General features: G+C 35.1%; 1 protein-coding gene across 3 annotated transcripts in view; it reads right to left on the reverse strand.

Moving 5' to 3' along the window:
• Window positions 1–441: 441 nt before the first annotated feature.
• The window catches only part of LOC136041675 (transcription factor COE1-like), a 49370-nt gene continuing 30944 nt past the window's right edge, over window positions 442–18867 (reverse strand). For 2 of the 3 annotated variants that reach the window (XM_065726393.1, XM_065726392.1), the window contains 7 exons: window positions 16494–16575; window positions 13609–13884; window positions 12081–12207; window positions 9266–9354; window positions 8318–8513; window positions 6080–6283; window positions 442–2104 (listed from right to left, as the gene is read on the reverse strand). In XM_065726393.1, the coding sequence (XP_065582465.1) occupies window positions 2007–2104; window positions 6080–6283; window positions 8318–8513; window positions 9266–9354; window positions 12081–12207; window positions 13609–13884; window positions 16494–16575 (1072 nt within the window). In that variant the 3' untranslated portion in view covers window positions 442–2006. Of the gene's footprint in view, window positions 2105–6079; window positions 6298–8317; window positions 8514–9265; window positions 9355–12080; window positions 12208–13608; window positions 13885–16493; window positions 16576–18867 lie in introns of those variants that run through there. The other variant, XM_065726394.1, reaches the window with a different exon arrangement.

Below are 18867 nucleotides of genomic sequence, written 5' to 3' on the forward strand. Positions count from 1 at the left end.
ATATCACAACAAATTGTTTTTAGGCTAACAATTTAGTTTCGTCCTAGCCGAGTGGATTGGCGTGTTGGATTTAGGATCCTTTGCCCGAGAGGATGAGAGTTCAAATCCTAGTTAGGTGCCTGGAGAAATCTTGGGAAGGCAAACAGGAAGGGTGTGTGAAAGCATAGGATGGTTGGCCTCCAATCTCCCATCGTAATTCTTGGCTGAAGGGTCAAGAAACGGAAATCGGCACTGCCGGTAAGGACTATAAAGTCCAGGGCCAGATTCTTCACCTTTTTTACTTTTAATCTGGTTTCGCAAAATTGCGCACTCAATTTGTTTATTGACATGTTTAATAAAGCAGTTTCACAGTTTTGAAGTTGTTAAGTTAATCCTTTTTCCTAATTCTTAGATATAGAGTCCTAGTCCGTGGTTTGTATTCTATACATGAGGGCGAAACAATTAATTTAAATAGTATATTATCAAACAAACATTGGTTAATCCGGAAAACATTTATAATAATCAAAACAGTGAAAACGCTAATGATATGCTGCATACGAAAACTCAAACAATATAATATCTTTTTCACTAATATATAATTTCTTACACCACTGTACATATTCCCCTATAAGTTGGGGAATATGTAAATCCTTCTACTGGAGGAAACAAATGGAAGAAATCCCCAAGGTGTAAAGCTTGTCCAGGGCTTTTTTCAGGCTTCTGAAAGAATGGAGTTTTTGACATAATCTGTAAAATTCCTTCGAAATAAGTTGCACATCCGTCATAAACCATTTCCCAGAGTTTTTTATCTTATATAAAATCCATTATTAATTATTTCAGTAGAAAATTTTTATGAATGCATTAGAGCTTTAAGCTACGTGGAGAAATGATAGTAGATTTCGCCGAGCGAAAAGTAACAAGCAATGATATATCGTTTGGTATATCTTATTGAAAGTAATTTTTTTTTAGTTTTCTTAACAGTTATTTGGATACCAAGTTTAGTTGGACGTGTAAATACAATTTCTAAGGCTGGAGTAATAAATTTTTCTGACTCGTAGCAGAAACGAACCGAATATTTGCCTGTATGAAGATATTCTTCTCACTGATGGGCATGAAATCAAGCCACCAATGCAAAACTAGAATTTTGTCAGAATTTAGCTTCAGATGGTGTTTGGTTAAGCTGTAGAAAAGTATTGAAAAAAACTTGTATTATATGCATCACACCCCAATGACGGCAATTTATAGCAGTCATATGGACCAGGGTCGTATCCAGGATTTTTTTTTTTTTTTTTATTTCGAAGGGATCTTTTTCGGGGAAAGGCTGGGGGTACCACAAAACTTCAGAGAACATGTACAAGATTGGTTTATATTCATTTTATTCCGTTTTTACGATTCAAATACACACACAGGGGGGGGGGGGCAAACCTGCTAGAACCCCCTGCATATAGCCTTGATAGAGACAGCTGATTTGATGATTTTTTCTATTTATGTCAAACTTTTGTAGTTTTCAATAATATTTTCTAAATGCACAAAAAATACGCCAAAATATGCCAAGAAAATGGAAAATTTTTATAAAAAAATGTTATCCCGGAAAACCTGTAACTATGTCATTGCAATTCGCAAGAGAAAAGAGGTAACAACAGTAACATACTAAGCGTAGAACTTGCATACTAAGACAAAACTACACTGATTTTTCGAACGTATTTTGATTGTTTTTATAACTAGATAACGTACAGAAGACTAGCGTAAAAAACACTCTAGTTTGATATAGAATAGATATGACTAGCCTCATCGATATATCCAACCAGTGTTACCAAATCTCTGGTCAGGACAGTGCAGCCGTAAAAGCGAAAAAGCACCAGTTTTCTACTATAAAAAATACACTGATATAAAGAATTTAATGAGAAACTGCTTCGAAAAGCCTACAAGTGGTGAATGCGACCCATCTGGCAACACTGTATCCAATAATGCTAAATGAATTAGCATAGGAAACTGGCATCAATACCCCCGTACTTTTTGTAATAAAATCAGCCACACAATTGTCTTGAAGTTGACGGAAACGGGTAGTTACAGTTGATTGGAAGAGCCGAGTAGAGAGAGCCAGAATGCATGAAACTTCCCATCCCTGCAAAAGAAAAAAAAACTTTGTGAAGTTTGTGAAGTCACTATTTAAAATAAAACTTCTCACTTAACATGAAATAAAGTAAAGCATGGCCACGGATGAAACTTTATTGAACTAAAGAAAAAAAGTTTTCGTACTTATCGGTTATATAATAAACACTCTAGAATTTGTGACGTGCTCATACGACAAAAACTAGTCAAGCAACTTTTTAACAAGACAATTTCCTTGGCTCGCTAGGAAAACGAAGGTTTCTCACTTCGTGAACAAACTTTAGCGTAAAGAGCGAGGCATTGCAGAGGGGACAACCCCTTTCATATACGGAATAATTTCTGAACATTTTTGAATTAATGCATGTTTTGATTTTGGCTCACCGCACATGAATAATTAAAACGAAATTTGTATATTAATTTTTTTTTCTAAATGGCTTTCTCATAGTTTTGATCGGATGATTTTGATAAAAGAAAGGGTGGGGGAGGAGCCCTAGTCGGTGTCCAATTTTCGGTTACTTAAAAATGCAACTAGATTATTTTATTTTTTGTACGAACGTTTTTGTTAGTAATAAACATACATACATTTTTATAGATAGGAGCTTGAAACTTCTACAGTGAGGTTCTCTGATACGCTGATTCTGATATTGTGATTTTTGTCAAGATTCTATGACTTTTAGGGGCTGTTTCTCCCTATTTTCTAAAATAAGGCAAATTTTCTCAGGCTCGTAACTTTTGATGAGTAAGACTAAACTTGATGAAACTTGTAAATTTAAAATCAGCATTAAAATGTGATTCTTTTGGTGTAACTATTGGTATCAAAATTCCGTTTTTTAGAGTTTCGGTTAATATCGACCTGGGTTGCTCCTTCCTACAGTTCGTTACCATGAACTGTTTGATTTGTAATTTTACGACTATGCTACAGCAGTATCTATTACCGAAAGAACAAGATGCTTATGTCAATGAGTTCATTAGTATCAGATCTTTCCATTCACCGATCCACAACTATGGTATTACCACTAATTTTTGTTAGAGAACGATCTAAACTTGTCCTAAGTAATTGGAAAAACACCTTTTTTCATAGATTGTCGATTAATTTCAGATCTGTTTTTTATTAAAAAGGCGCAAAGCGAATTTAACTCAGTATATGGATAAAGCTGAATCATAACTATCGAATAATAACAAAGCTATCATCCTACTTAGAAAGATTGAAATTCTAGGACAGAAGAAAACTGAGGAGCTACTTTGTTAGAAGAGTTAGACCTTTCATTAAATACTGAAGAAGGTGAATATTCGGCCTTAATGCAAATTATTGAAATAGCTACAATAATTGTGGGGACTCCTTAGTTAAGTTGGCCCCGATACTGCGGTGATTTTGTATGAGGTGGAATTCACACTGCATGTGCTGTTTTTGTTAAGTAGCTAAGTTGCATTACGTCAGGCATAACCTTTCTCACTTAAACAAGCTCTTTCACGCCAGACTAACGTAAGACCCCATAAAATCATTTCATACGTCGTCTAAAATCTTCACAATCATCATAAGCAAACTATTAAAAATTAAAAATGTTAATTGAAGGTCGACATTCAGGCTCCCAGACACTGATGAGAAAACATTACTACCACAGCAATAGAGGAACCAACATAACTGATGAGGAGCCCCAATTAAGATACCTAGGTCAAAAATTTGGTTCACACGGTATGTAACTCATCATTCTTAGTTTTTGAGTTATTCTTCACTTGTTGATGCCAAGAGTAAATTAAGAGCTGGTTTGGCTAAATTCACCTCAAATCCTGGTTGATATTCCCATAAGGCTTTACCTAGACTTTATTCAATGTATTCACAATCGTTCGATTGTTTTCTATCAGATTCATGTCCAGCGTATAATAGGCCTATTCAAAATATGCAAAATATAATAGTTTTCAGTTTTTTTCTAGTAAGCAGCGGCATTACTTGATGAAAATTAGGGGGGAATATATTTTTCACATCCGAGGTGGGGATAAATTTTCAATTTTTTTTCTTAAATTATTTAATGAAAATTCAAAACAGGCATTTGTAAATGAAAAACCCCAAAGAAGGTATTTTCAAAATATAGGGGGATGGTAAAAAAAAAGGTAGGGGGAAAGCAGACCCCTCCCCTCTGGATTCCACCCCTGGCTACAGATGTTCATTGATTTCTGTAGAGTTAGTGCAATTGCTCGTAAGATTGGGGCTAATGATAATTTGATGTCTGATATAATCGGATTCAAATTTTAAAAATTTGTTGACTGTAAAGTCCTTATCATCCTCTTGTTCAATAGTTCTGATACATTTGCTTTTGTAGTTTTGTCGTGGAAAATATTAATTTATTTACTTTCTTTGAGCTACTTCAATTCTCTCATTTATCCAGTAAGTCATAAATGACTTATTATTGTTGAATTAAATGCAAATAAAAAAGAAAAAAAGAAAATTGAGAGGGGGCTAGAAATTAAGAGTACCGAGTGCAATCTGTTTTCTCCTTTAATTTTTTTGGGAAAGAGAGCAAAGAAAAAAAAATTGAAATGGAAAATAGTCCACTTTTCATCTGGTTAATTTTAATGCTATTTTGGTAAAGGGGCCTCAAAAACGAAGTGTCCCTCCCTTGAGGTGTTCAATACTGCCCTAGTTCCTGTTGAACGTTTCGAGTGATTTCCTTTGGATGTCAAAACTGAAAAAAAAAATCATATACGAGGGTATTTAGAATTTTGACCAATGAATTTTTCCAGGCCATTTTTGGATTTTTCTCATCACAAAACTCAAGGAATTTCTTTTTCAATGGAGACGTGAATCACCATTCCTGCTTGATAAATTGGTTAGAGATATAACGAAAGAAGTTTGACTTGAAAAAACTTCGTACATACCATGATCATAAGGAAGATAATGGAAGATAAGGAAGACTAGACAAACTGAAAATAGATTATCGAAAACACATTCTACAGTTTGCCACACAATAACTTATTATCCAGGACAGATCGCAAATGGTTATAAATCTAATAAAACCCAACTAAACTTGTAGCATAAATTTCAACTTTAGCAACATATTCTGGCACAGATCGGGCCCAAATCAAGCCCGATTTTTTTTTCAATAGCCTTTAGCTTAGCTGCTCGAATTGGTCAGATCCGGCCAGATCAGATTGGTTTTGTCACGTGACATGTGGCCCGAGAGATTCGACTTATATCTCCACTCTCAATGGCCCTAGAAAAATGCAATATAAAAACTGCTATATTTTGCTCTGAGTTAAGAGGTTGTCTAACCTTATAATTAGTCCATTAATAATTTTTTAATGTTTTCTATATAGTTATACAAGGCCGAATTTAAAGCTTTGACACTTCCAGGCCCAAGCGTTTTTGTCGCTCCACTTTTGTGACAAAACATGTGGCCCGAGAGATTAGACTTATATCTCCACTCTCAATGGCCCTAGAAAAATGCAAAATAAAAACTGCTATATTTTGCTCTGAGTTAAGAGGTTGTCTAACCTTATAATTAGTACATTAATAATTTTTTAATGTTTTCTATATAGTTATACAAGGCCGAATTTAAAGCTTTGACACTTCCAGGCCCAAGCGTTTTTGTCGCTCCGCTTTTGTGAGATTTTCGGGGAAATATCCAAAATTCTGTGATAGTGGAAGTAGTGCCAGTTTCTGTTCAGAAAAAAATTACTCAGGGATCATTTGTTGCGCCCCCTGGCATCGTACGGCCCTAGACTCAAGCCCAGTGGGTCTACTGATAAACCCAGCCCTTAGGTATTTTAGAACGACCCAGATGGACGCGCAGGTGACATGGGGGATGGCAATTACGATTGACCACGCCACTGCTCCAAATATAGATACTGTTTCTGATTTCTCCTGCAGTTTCCGAACGTTTCAAAAATTTACCTGTGTTTTTTTTCTCTCTCACGAAAAAATCTTCATAATGAATGGAAATGATTCCTCAGACTAGACACTAGAAAATTGTATCAAGAAAGAAGTACTTACTAGCTTGTGGAGCTAAGAAAGCTGCAGCAGAATTCATTCCAGCAGCAGAAAACATGGCTGTAGCATCAGTGCCAGTATTCCAGTAGCTGGTACAAACATCCCCTTGAGAGGTTACAGGCATTGAGGCATCACTTGAATTACTCTCCGGAGGGGAAGGCGCTCCTGTACTAACTTCAGCACCTCCGGAAGAACGATGGTATTCAACTAAAAATAAAAACCTACGTCAATCAGTATTAGAGCTCGGTTCAGTTTAAACAGGCAAGCACAAAAATTTACAGGAAGAACAACCGAGTCAAACAGCTGATATATGGCCTCAATCCTGATTTGATACTTGAGCTGATTCCTGAAGGCTTTATTCACCTGCTTCTATTACTTTCTTGGAAACCTCAAAAAGGATTTTTTCCGTAAAGCGAGTATTTACCCTAGTGATACGGTGGGGCTAAGATCACCAGTACTGATTCCAAAAGGGTAAGATTATTTTGTTTTTTTGTGGGGGGGGGGGGACTGCTCAAATTTTTAACGAATATCTACCTTACAGTGTTTCTTCTTTTTCTGTTTAGGCGAAAATCATCAGACCTCAACCAAGTTTAATTTTTTTTTCTTTGGGGAATGGATTACTCAAATTTTCACTAATATCCACCGTACAGTATTGCACCAGTTCTGTTTCAAATATAAATATATCATTATTTTTCTTTTTATTACTTATTCATTATTTTGTTTCAACATTGTTTTATCAATAATTTCAGCTACGGTATTTTCATGAACGGCACCCCATTATGCCTGGCTGAGAAATTGGAAGTCCCAAACCTATATAGGCGGATAAAAAATACTCCTACGTTGGTATATTTTATTCTGAAAAAACCCAAATGGATAAAATTAAGCCCCCCACCCCCAAAAAAGGTAAATAAGTACAGTTCACAAAACGAATGTTCCGATCGTATTTATTTAAGCCTACATGCCAGTTTGAACCACATTGATTGTTGAGTTTCAGCCATATATTTCGATGGCTATATGTATTCCTAATAATTTTATGATGCAAGCAAAATTACACAAGAAACAAATGATTAGCAAGAAAAATTTTATGATTGACGTCATATCTATGAGTACATTTCAAGAGAATATATTATATCATTCCCCCGCCGCCCGAACACATCCTTTTTATATATTGATGCATACGACATAACAAAAGGAACATAGCTATGCATAAAATACCAGGTGTAATTAATCCATTTACAAAAGGCATTTTAAGTAGTTTAATAATGTCTAGATTAGGTAGAGCAAGTAAAGGGAGTTATTATTATGCCTCGAGGACAAATAAAGAACCTAGACCATCAAACATGACAAAACCAATCTTATCTGGCCGGATCTGACCAATCCGAACAGCTAAGGTAAAGGCTATTAAAAAAAAGTCATGATAAACAAAAATGAAGATACAGTCAGAATGCTTGCGTCAGCGAGAATTACGAGTGAAAAACAGAAGAGACGAATAAAGAAATATCCGGTTTGAAGATAATTGGCAGCAAGAATTAAAACAAGTCAAAACAAATATGAATACCAAAGAAACATGCGGTTACAATACATGCAACAGCAAGGAGTAGATGGAATTAGAAATGAAAGTGAAGAACGAAGAAATATGCCGGTAAAAGATATGCCACAGCAAGAGCAAAGAAATATGCAGCAAGACCAAAGAAATATGCAGTTAGAAGATAAGTGACAGCGAGAAAGCGAGTATGATTGGCCTCAAAAACGATCTAATTAAAGTAGAACTTTAAGGAAAAATTTCATTAAAGGCTCCCAGTACTTGTAAGTTATTGGGGGGGAGTACTCTTTTTAATAGCTTTCGTGTATGTCTCTCCGAAACTTATTTCCGCGTTACTGTCAAATCCTGCAAGGGTGTGTCCTCATTCAAGTTCAGGTTTGGACTTCCATCTGTTATCACCAAAGATTGTTGTTCCTTCCCTTTTTCAATTTTATTTCTAAACAAATTTTTGTCAATTTTCCTTTTATTAGTTTTTCCATCTTTCACCAACTATTTTTTCTGTCCAATCTTAAGGATTATTTTCTAATAAAAGGAAGAGTCAGGACTTTATGACAGGAATGCACTTGATGTACGGACAGTTTCAGATATTATCTCCAAAATGGCGAAAGTTGGGGGAAGGTATTCTGTACCTTACCTAAAAATTCTATTTTTTTTTTTTAATGTTCATTGGAGTAAGTGGTAATCATTAATTTACCAACCTTCAGGCCACTGAGAGCCAGCTTCTTGCATACTGGCAGCAATTTGGCCACCGTAAGCATTGAAGGTGGATACCGTCACACCGGCAGCGCTGCCGTTCATTGTTGGAAGAAGCGAATTCAACCCGTTCGGTCGATGCTGCTGCACGGTTGCCAATAATGCTTCCATAAACTCTGCAGAACGTTTGAGTATTGTCTCCTGTAAAAATATAAGTATATAAAGGGAAATAAGGCTTATTAATTTGGAGAGACAAAGTGATATACATGTGACAAAGTTTTGGCTGAGGTATTTACGTCACCAGAAACAAGGCCTAGCTAAATAAACTGAAGAAGAAATTCATTAACGGAACAAGAAGCCTACGTGGCACTTCCAGATTAAAAAACTGAAGGTATTCCAAGTGCCTAAAGGTCGTCCTATTTTGCTTTCAACGAAAGTCTGCGGATATAACAGGGAAACAGTTTTTTTTTTTTTTTTTGAATAAAGGGGAACGAAGATAACAGTTTTTTACTGTTTTAAAAAGTTAAGTTAAGAGAAAGAGTTAAACTTTAGCGTAAACAGTGGGGCGTTGAGGAGGAAAAGCCCCTTTCATATACGGATTAATTTCTGTTCGTTTTAAGTTTTAATGTCGCTCCTTGCTTTCAGTTAAAAAACATGTTTTTTACTTTATTTAATAAGATATAAGAGACGGATTTGAAAAAAGAGCAGAAAACCTAACTACAGATAACAAGACAAATAATTTTAATTGGGCAAAATTTAAGAGCAGTGCAACTCTAGGGGAAAATGCAAGTAAGTCATATTTACTGGTTTTTTTTTAGAAAGGTGATTCAAAAAAGCAGTAAAAAGCTGTACAAAGAAGCAAGGCACGGATTCAAGAAGGGGATTCGAAAATCGGTCATAAAAAAGATACAAATCTACTCACTTAAAGGCACAATCAATAAAAAGTGACGTACCTTTGGAAGTCGCTCCGGATCACCAAAATGTCGGGGTATGCATTTGGAAAGCAGCTGAAATCCATATTCCAGATTGGGCTCTTTAGGTGCTGCAATGTAAATAGAAATAAATTATTACTTAAATTAGAACAAAATTAGTAATAAATTAAATAAATTAGTACTTCACTGACACAAACTATTAAAGGGGTCTCTTTTTTCAACCCCTTTTCACACCAAGATAGTCCTAATTGGCATCAGTTTTTATCACTTTCATTTTTATGATGTATGTCCAAGTTATATATATATATATATATATATATATATATATATATATATATATATATATATATATATATATATATATATATATATATATATATATATATATATATATATATATATATATATATATATATATATATATATATATATATATATATATATATATATATATATATATATATATATATTAAAGTGGCGAAACCCTATAGGCCAGTGTATTCTCCTGATGAGCCCTTGTGTTGGGTTGTTGCCTCTGAATTATTTGTCTTTATTATTTTTTCTATTGTTTGGTAAATGACGACTTATACTTATTGACGACATGACTGCCTGTCCATGGATCATTCTTTATGGTTGATTGTGTTTGGCTATGCTGTTTGACCTATATGATTGTATGGATGAGTAGGGTTAAGGCCTCATTTTTTTTTATGTGTTTGTGGTGTTGCATTGGTGATTTCTCTTTTCATGATATATATATATATATATATATATATATATATATATATATATATATATATATTAAAGTGGCGAAACCCTATAGGCCAGTGTATTCTCCTGATGAGCCCTTGTGTTGGGTTGTTGCCTCTGAATTATTTGTCTTTATTATTTTTTCTATTGTTTGGTAAATGACGACTTATACTTATTGACGACATGACTGCCTGTCCATGGATCATTCTTTATGGTTGATTGTGTTTGGCTATGCTGTTTGACCTATATGATTGTATGGATGAGTAGGGTTAAGGCCTCATTTTTTTTTTTTATGTGTTTGTGGTGTTGCATTGGTGATTTCTCTTTTCATGATATATATATATATATATATATATATATATATATATATATATATATATATATATATATATATATATATTAAAGTGGCGAAACCCTATAGGCCAGTGTATTCTCCTGATGAGCCCTTGTGTTGGGTTGTTGCCTCTGAATTATTTGTCTTTATTATTTTTTCTATTGTTTGGTAAATGACGACTTATACTTATTGACGACATGACTGCCTGTCCATGGATCATTCTTTATGGTTGATTGTGTTTGGCTATGCTGTTTGACCTATATGATTGTATGGATGAGTAGGGTTAAGGCCTCATTTTTTTTTTTTATGTGTGTTTGTGGTGTTGCATTGGTGATTTCTCTTTTCATGATATATATATATATATATATATATATATATATATATATATATATATTAAAGTGGCGAAACCCTATAGGCCAGTGTATTCTCCTGATGAGCCCTTGTGTTGGGTTGTTGCCTCTGAATTATTTGTCTTTATTATTTTTTCTATTGTTTGGTAAATGACGACTTATACTTATTGACGACATGACTGCCTGTCCATGGATCATTCTTTATGGTTGATTGTGTTTGGCTATGCTGTTTGACCTATATGATTGTATGGATGAGTAGGGTTAAGGCCTCATTTTTTTTTTTTTTTATGTGTTTGTGGTGTTGCATTGGTGATTTCTCTTTTCATGATATATATATATATATATATATATATATATATATATATATATATATATATATATATATATATATATATATATATATATATATATATATATATATATATATACATGGTGGATCGTATGTTTTTGGGAATCTCAACCCCACTATTTTTATGGTCGATAGTAGCTCCACTCAGTTTAAAAAAAGAAAAAGAAAAAAGAGTAAACTAACAATGAGTAGCGTAAAATAGGTGCCTGAAAACACGCTTTATGTGAAAAGGTGGTCAAAATTGAAAGATCACTTCATATTTCGTATTGGAGGGGGGGGGACTTATCTCTGATACTCATAAAAGATAAAGTTTTTCCTTTCTTGTGTTTTCATCCAATAGGGTCTCTGCTATAATAGATTTCAAAAGTCAGAGGGTCACAAGTGAATACATTAGAATTTACCTCAAAACGATTTGGTCGACTTTTAAGAAGCAGGCCAAGACAAGATGACTTGCTCCAACCTATGTATTTTTTTTTAGATCAACAAGCTGTTCAAGTGTCTAACAGATAGGTAGATCATTCAAGTCATATCCTTCGTCATTCTGGCTCTGCTTTGGAGCTGCATGCAACCAGGAACATTAAATTCACCACAAGGGATAGTCCGTTAGGTGACAGTTTGGAGGGTTGTAAAGGCATCCATACCCATTTACAGACTTTATTCCACTAGCCCAAATCCTCTTTCCCATCGGCACTTGTAATTCTTAGATAAAAAAGGTTTTTGTTAGTAAACACCAACACCACCATAATTATCAAATTTTGTATCTTGCAAATTTTGTTTGTCAAAAATAAACTGTAAACCAAAATAGACAGAAAAATCATATTAAAACTGAAGTTCTATATCTTATTATTTTACTTTTTGTTACCAACCTTTTGAGGATTAATATCAATTATCAATCAATCTACGAAGAAGATTAAACTGGAAATTCGTAGCTTAAACTGGAAAAAAAAATATTCAGCAAAATTCTTACCCTAAATTATACTAGTATCGTACTATGTTTACACACTAGCCTATCCTATTACTGTAAAATGTTATATAAAAGAAGTGCACAATACTTACATATATAGGTGAACTTGTAGGTGCTTTTTAGGGATACTGGTTTTGACTTCACGGTTAGGCTCACATCAATGACGCCAGGGACAGGTCTGGGGGGAACTTGAATCTTGATAGTGTGCTGGGACGTTACCTAAATAAGGGTTATATCTAATATATGTTCATACAAAGTATTAAAAACTGTTTATCCTCATAGCTTTTCCAGAGACATTTTGTTTGATAAGAAAAGAAAAGAAAAGAAAAGAAAAGAGAGAGAGAGAGAGAGAGAGAGAGAGAGAGAGAGAGAGAGAGAGAGAGAGAGAGAGAGAGAGAGAGAGAGAAGAAGCGAAAAAGTAGTATAGAATAAGAATATTATAGTAGTATAGAATAGTACAGAATAAATAAGTAGAATAATAAGTCCCAAGGGGAGAAAATAAACTGGAAATACAGTTTTTAAATTGTTGTGTAGTGAACTACTCTGTAGGGATTTGGAAACAAATTACTACTACACCTGGTCAGTTCTTCGAGCAGGCGACCAATAGTTTTTCAAAAACTTTGAAAAACTATTACAACGGTTTTTGTTTGTTTTTTTCTTAAGTGGGTTTTCCAAAATTCAAGCGTATGATCTTCTAGTCGAAGGTTGCTTCAAAGAAAGAGGAAATTTAGTTTCAAAGGCTATTTTTACCCTGAACTATTCCAACAAAAATAAATTGTAGAGGAAAAAATGAAGATAATTGAGATGGAAAATCATTTTAAACTACTGGAATTCGCGTCACCTATTCCATGAAAACATAATCCAAATACTGGTGTCTCATTTAAGAGCTTAGATTAGAATATGTTTAGTTGCTACAAAGATCAGGCGGGCATGGAGGGAGGAGGGGTGCGAAACTTCACTCTCCAAACGAAATGGTTACACTGTGCAAAGGAATACTATCTGGAAGGAATGCAGTGGATTCTGAACATCCGTGGTACCATAAAGAAAGTAAAAAAAGGAAAATATTAAATGAAAGTAGAAAAACCGTAAATACACCTGAAAGGTGGAAATATCAGGCAGGGATTTATTTATGTGGGGATCTGGAACCTTTGTCTCCTGGGAAGATGAAGTACAAAATGAAAAAGCAAGAAAAGTAAATGGATGGCAAAATGACAAGAAGAATTGAAGACAAGGATGTGAATGCACAAAGAAGTCATTTCATCCAAGGATGCACGTTGGTGTTCCAGTCCTTCCCTGGTATAAAGTGAGTCTTAAAGTTGAAAAAAATAATGATAATGACCTCAATGAAGAGAAAAATTATAGATCATAGATACACGTGGAAAAGTGACGTTATACAGAGATGTAGCAAGGTAAAGGTCTGGCCACTTGAAGGAATTGAAAATGGATAGAAGGGGACGGCAAAATTAAAAAATAGAACAAGAAGAAGAAAAGAAAAAAGTAACAGAAACGCACAAAGAAGAAATATTAGTCAAAAGAAGAATACAAATCGTTATAAGAATAAGGACATTATATACAAATAAGAATGCAATAAAATGTAAGAACTATGATCAAAGGATTTACCTCACTCCAAACAGGACAACTGCCAAACATGACCTGTATACCATCATGAAAATTGTCTCCTCTGATCATCGCAGTTGTGTTCACACCGGTCCATGCTTCACAAGGGAAGATTTCATGAATGACTGGTGCTGATAAGTGAGGATGATATAATGCGTCGGTAGCATCATGAAGTCTCTTTGTAAATTTTCGTCCATGTTTTGAATTATTGTGGACAAACATATTTTCTGAAATTCCGTAACTGATTCCATCAACAGAAATTTGTGGGAGAATGATGACCTTAAATGAGAAAGTTTGGGGCTAATGATACGCTATGCGAGTTTTTATTTAATCATACAAAGTATGTATACGCGCTAGAATTATAAAATATGAGACCCCCATCAAACTTTGTCTAATATACAGATTATGTTTGAAGCGTCATTCAGAAAAGGGTTTAACAGCCGCAAGCGCCAACACACAAAAGCTTACGAAGTAATCAATTATTTGCAGAAGGCAGAATTCTAGTAATCTACTCCATTTTATGCTCTTGAACGGCTTCCAAAATGCTATTTCCTTTAAAAAATAATAATTTTAAAATCTTTTATCCGATTTGGGAATTAAATTCTTTATTCAAGGTCCGTCAAAGAGATAAAAAAGAGTGTGCTTATAAAAGAATGTAAACAATGTACCGCTGTGACCTACTCGGTTATCCTGCCCCTAACTCCCACAAGAATGACATTACGAATATGGTGTAATACTGTTAACTAATCCATTTGGTTTTTCAAAACTACTATTTCAACATCCAAGATGTGTTAGCTAATTTTTTTTCAACTCCCCTCAGCTAACATAAAGGAGCAAAATCGCTGCTGAACTTATTCAAGATTATAAGGTGTCTGTGGTTATTCAAAAGACGGCATGTTATGACACATAAATTTTACAGTAGAGCAGAAAAAACTAGAAAACAGATTTGGGTCTTTTGAGTGTTGTAAAGAGGTATCACTTTTTTTAAATTAAAATGTTCTCAGATATCTAAGATGCAGAAATAAGTTTTATGCTAGAAGGTCCTCTTTCTAACAATATATGTAAGGAAAAAAGTTGGAAACAGCGCAATCAGGAGTAGGAAACAAGTATGGTAGGAAACGAATCAGACAGGAGACCGAGGGGTAACCAGCCACTAGACCTTGCTTCGTGCAAAAGGTTTATATCGTTTTGATTACCTCAGCTGAAGCAGGGACAAGCATCGTATATAATAGAAATACAGCCTTGGAATTGATACCACCTCTAAGCTTTTAACTTTAATTTTGTTTATTTAGCGAATTGGAATAATGGTAAGCCAAAGGGCTTGTTATTGTAAATAGATGCATAAAAGAAAAAACACACTCAAATACACTTTTAACTTTTAAATATATTGTATGCATGATCTGGTGGGCTACAATGACAGCTAAGAGGGATTTAGGATTAAGGTTGGTATCAACGCAATGTGTTATATTAAACATGCATTGCTTTTTTGCTCCAAACTTTTATTTTACAAGACGCATGTACTATTAGTTAATGCGAATGATCAGTTTATTAAGAAATATAAAGGAAAAAACTTTTTTATGACAATCATAGGAGGAAAAAGAAATCACTACGGTCAAAGAGTGCAAGTGCTTTTTTTACATTAACGAAATTCACTATACGTGTCTCTGAAAATCTGAGTAATCAGGTCTCAAACTTTTTGAGGAACTTAACGCGTAAAATGTCTGCTCCTCGTCTGAAAGTTCGGTGTTTTACAGAGCTTGCCCAGGGGAATTATTGTCCCTACCTCATATACCTCATGACATTTTCGCGGTCTCACATAATTCCAACACCCTTCTCCTATACACTGCATTCACAAACCTTCCCTCCTCCCATCCCCAACAAAATTGTCACATGCATTGCTTATTTGCCCCTATACACTCTTTTATTTATTATAAGGTCATTATAGATGAACTGGATTAGCCCACATTAGACTCGGTTCCATCCATCTTCGCATCGACACGTGAAAACTTCAAGTGGTGAGTATAACTTATTTTCCGCTCTTCATCTTTCATTAAACAGACACCCGCAACTGATAATTGGCATATGGTCCCTTTTGTGTAAACAGTTTGATTAAGCCACACACTTCTTGTAGAAGACATTCCCCTGGCAATGGATGTCTCTTATAATTTGCCAAATGAGTATTATAGCCATGCTAGGGAATGTCAACGGAGCTTGTCTAATGTGGCCTCCAAATGTCAGAGAAATTTGCTATCACCACCATAAAAAAGAAATTTAAGTCTCTTGCAATTTGGGTTTTGTAACCGGGATTGACCTTTCTGTAGAATTATTGACGGGAGTGGGAAAAACTTGATCATAAATAAAGTGCTCAGGTAGAGAAAAAACTCTCAATTTTCATCTTAATGCAATTACAATGAAATAATGACTTTTCGTGGAAATTTCTTCATGCCAGAGTCATAAGGCGTACTTGGTATCTTTCTAACTTCACAAGGAATGAGAAACAATGTACCCAGAAGAACAAGGTAAATCCAGAGGGAGGCCCCCATCCAGGATTTGAGTTTCGAGGAGGGTAGCAAAAGATTTTTTGGGATGATGGGTTACCAAACAGTGAAGGCGAAGGAGTTAACCTCCCGTAGAATTTGTCAAATACTTTTTTTCCCAACATTTTAAGGAACAATTTACTAGTCAGAAAAACAATTTTTTATGGGGGGGAGCAAACCAGGAGGTGACTCCACCTCCTGAATCTGGCCCTGTCCAGAGCACTATTAGGAGTACAAACGTAGGAAAAGTGGAGAAACACTTGGTTTGAGGAAGATGATATAATTTGAATGAAACAAAACAGGATATGAGTCTAAATTCCGTTAGCTGGTCTTACTGGATAAATTACTTACCTGAAAGCGCCGCATATCCCTTGGATTGCCTGCATTTTTCAAACAGTTTTGGTTACACTTCAGGAAGAACTTGATGAAAAATCTGAAAAAAAATTATTTAGAAATTCGACCAAAACTATTATCTAAAAATATTAGAAATTGGAAATGCGGACGAAAGTTGGCAGCTATTTCTAGCTTATTCTCGCTCAAAAGTAACTACGAAGACAACAGTAAACAAATAAATAACAGTAAAACAAATAACAGTAAGACAACAAAAACAAGACCCAAAATAGAACTAAAAGATTTTGATGATCTTTTACTGCCTGGCCAGTTATATTACCTTTGAAAAAGAAATTTTTCAAGACTGATAGACAAAAGAAACGGGTGGTTCCCAAAATTACCACATTTTTTTGCCCATGCTCACAATGCCCACGACTCAAAATGCCTAGGAAAAATGCCAACAACTCAAAATGCCCACGACTCTAAATGCCCACTGCTCAAAATGCCCGAGGCTCAAAATGCCCACGACTCGAAATGCGCATGATTGGATAAATTTTAGGTTTCAGTCCTTAAATAGGGATGAGACGAGGGGTTGCTCACTCCCCAAACCCGTGTACACCGGGTGCCGGTGCCGGGAGGCGCTGGGAGGGTGCCATTTCATCCTAGACATGGTTAAAAACTGACATAAGTGGAAGGTGCCAGGTGGGTGACAGGAGGTGTCGGAAGGGTGCTGGGAATGAGTGTATACCGGGTGCAGGTGCCGGGAGGGTGCCATTTCATCCTAGACAGGGTAAAAACTGACAAACGGGAAGGTACCGGGAGGTAACAGGTGGGTGAAAAATAATTGTTTTCTGTGTTTCTTGATCAGTTTAGAATTGTTTGCGTTCAAGTAAAGAAGCAATTTCGTGTAAAATTGTGCCGACACAGAAAGCAAAACCAGGAGATACAAATCTACCAATTAACTTGCATCATGAAGGTAAGAATGATTCTTTGATTAAAAATAACAGTTTTATGATTGGTGTTTGGGATTTTACCCTGTCTTGGATGAAATGGCACCCTCCCAGCGCCTCCCGGCACCGGCACCTGGTTTACATGGGTTTAGGGAGTGAGAAACCCTTCGTATCATCCCAATTAAGGACTGAAACCTAAAATTTATCCAATCATTATCATTTTGAGTCGTGGGCATTTTGAGCCGTGGGCATTTTGAGTTGTTGCCATTTTTCTGGGCATTTTGAGTGTTAGCCAAAGAAACATACGGACAGTGTGGGGGGGGGGATAGATGCTGGGGAGAGAAAGAGACAGTGGGATAGAGAGAGAGGGGGGAAAGAGATAACTAGAAGATTTCTGAATCCAAAGATCGTTTTAGAGCAAAATATACAAAAAATGGTTATTTCTGATGTAACTCGTATAAATAGAATTGTTGTTATAGCTTCTTGTATAACAACAGATCTGCTATTTTACTGTGGCTGTTGCCGTGGTGTCTCTAAAATATTATCTTAAAATATATTGCTTACTTGTGAGATCAATTGCATTTTCCTGAGCGTAATTACAATAATAATGATGTCATTTTTGCCTGTTAATTCAAAAAGCAAAGCGAGGAAAAGAAAAGAAAAGAAGAACAATTCATCCCCCGCCCCAAAAGAATAAGATTAAACTAAATTTTTCAAGATTTGCACTCGTAGATTAGGAATAAATGCAAAAAGTTGCACGATGATGTTTAAGACGCCTTTTTTTCTGAGCACTTTTTTTATGATATTTCACAATATCAGTCGGGTCCACTATATTTTCGGAACTTAAGATAATTGCTGACTTCGTGTCACATAAAGACATGTTTCTTTATTTTATTTACATAAGGGGGTACGTCCATATACATCCCTGTCTATATATATATTAGGGTTTGTCTGAAAACTGACTCTAAAATGACAGTAAAAATATAAAACATTAAATTAAAAAAATCTTTGCTTCATCCGTATTATCATTAAAGATTAATAATAAAAAAAGAGCCCGAGAAATATTTGAATATTATTCCAGAAACCTCTATTATTTCTACTACTTTTTGCTACTTATCATAGACACGTGTCTCAACAAGCCGGCAGTCGCTCTTTTATTGCCAAATTCTGCTCCAACATAAGGCAGGTGGTTTACGGAAAAGCTGGACAGGTCCCTAATTCTTTTGATTTTTATTTGCCTTTTAAATGTAGACATTCTGCTTCCCCCACCACAAGAAATATGATATCACATTGTAATGAGGTATAACAAGGGGTACCATTATGTACAATGGAATCGTTACTATTTCCTTTTTTGGGGCAACTCATCAATATCAGTATAATTTTAGCAAAGGTTTGGTTTGAATGGCTGGGTAAATATAACCAAACAACTCAGTTATTTGGGGAAA

The sequence above is a fragment of the Artemia franciscana genome, unplaced genomic scaffold, assembly GCF_032884065.1.
Source record: "Artemia franciscana unplaced genomic scaffold, ASM3288406v1 PGA_scaffold_32, whole genome shotgun sequence".
In the NCBI taxonomy this organism is placed as follows: Eukaryota; Metazoa; Arthropoda; class Branchiopoda; order Anostraca; family Artemiidae; genus Artemia; species Artemia franciscana.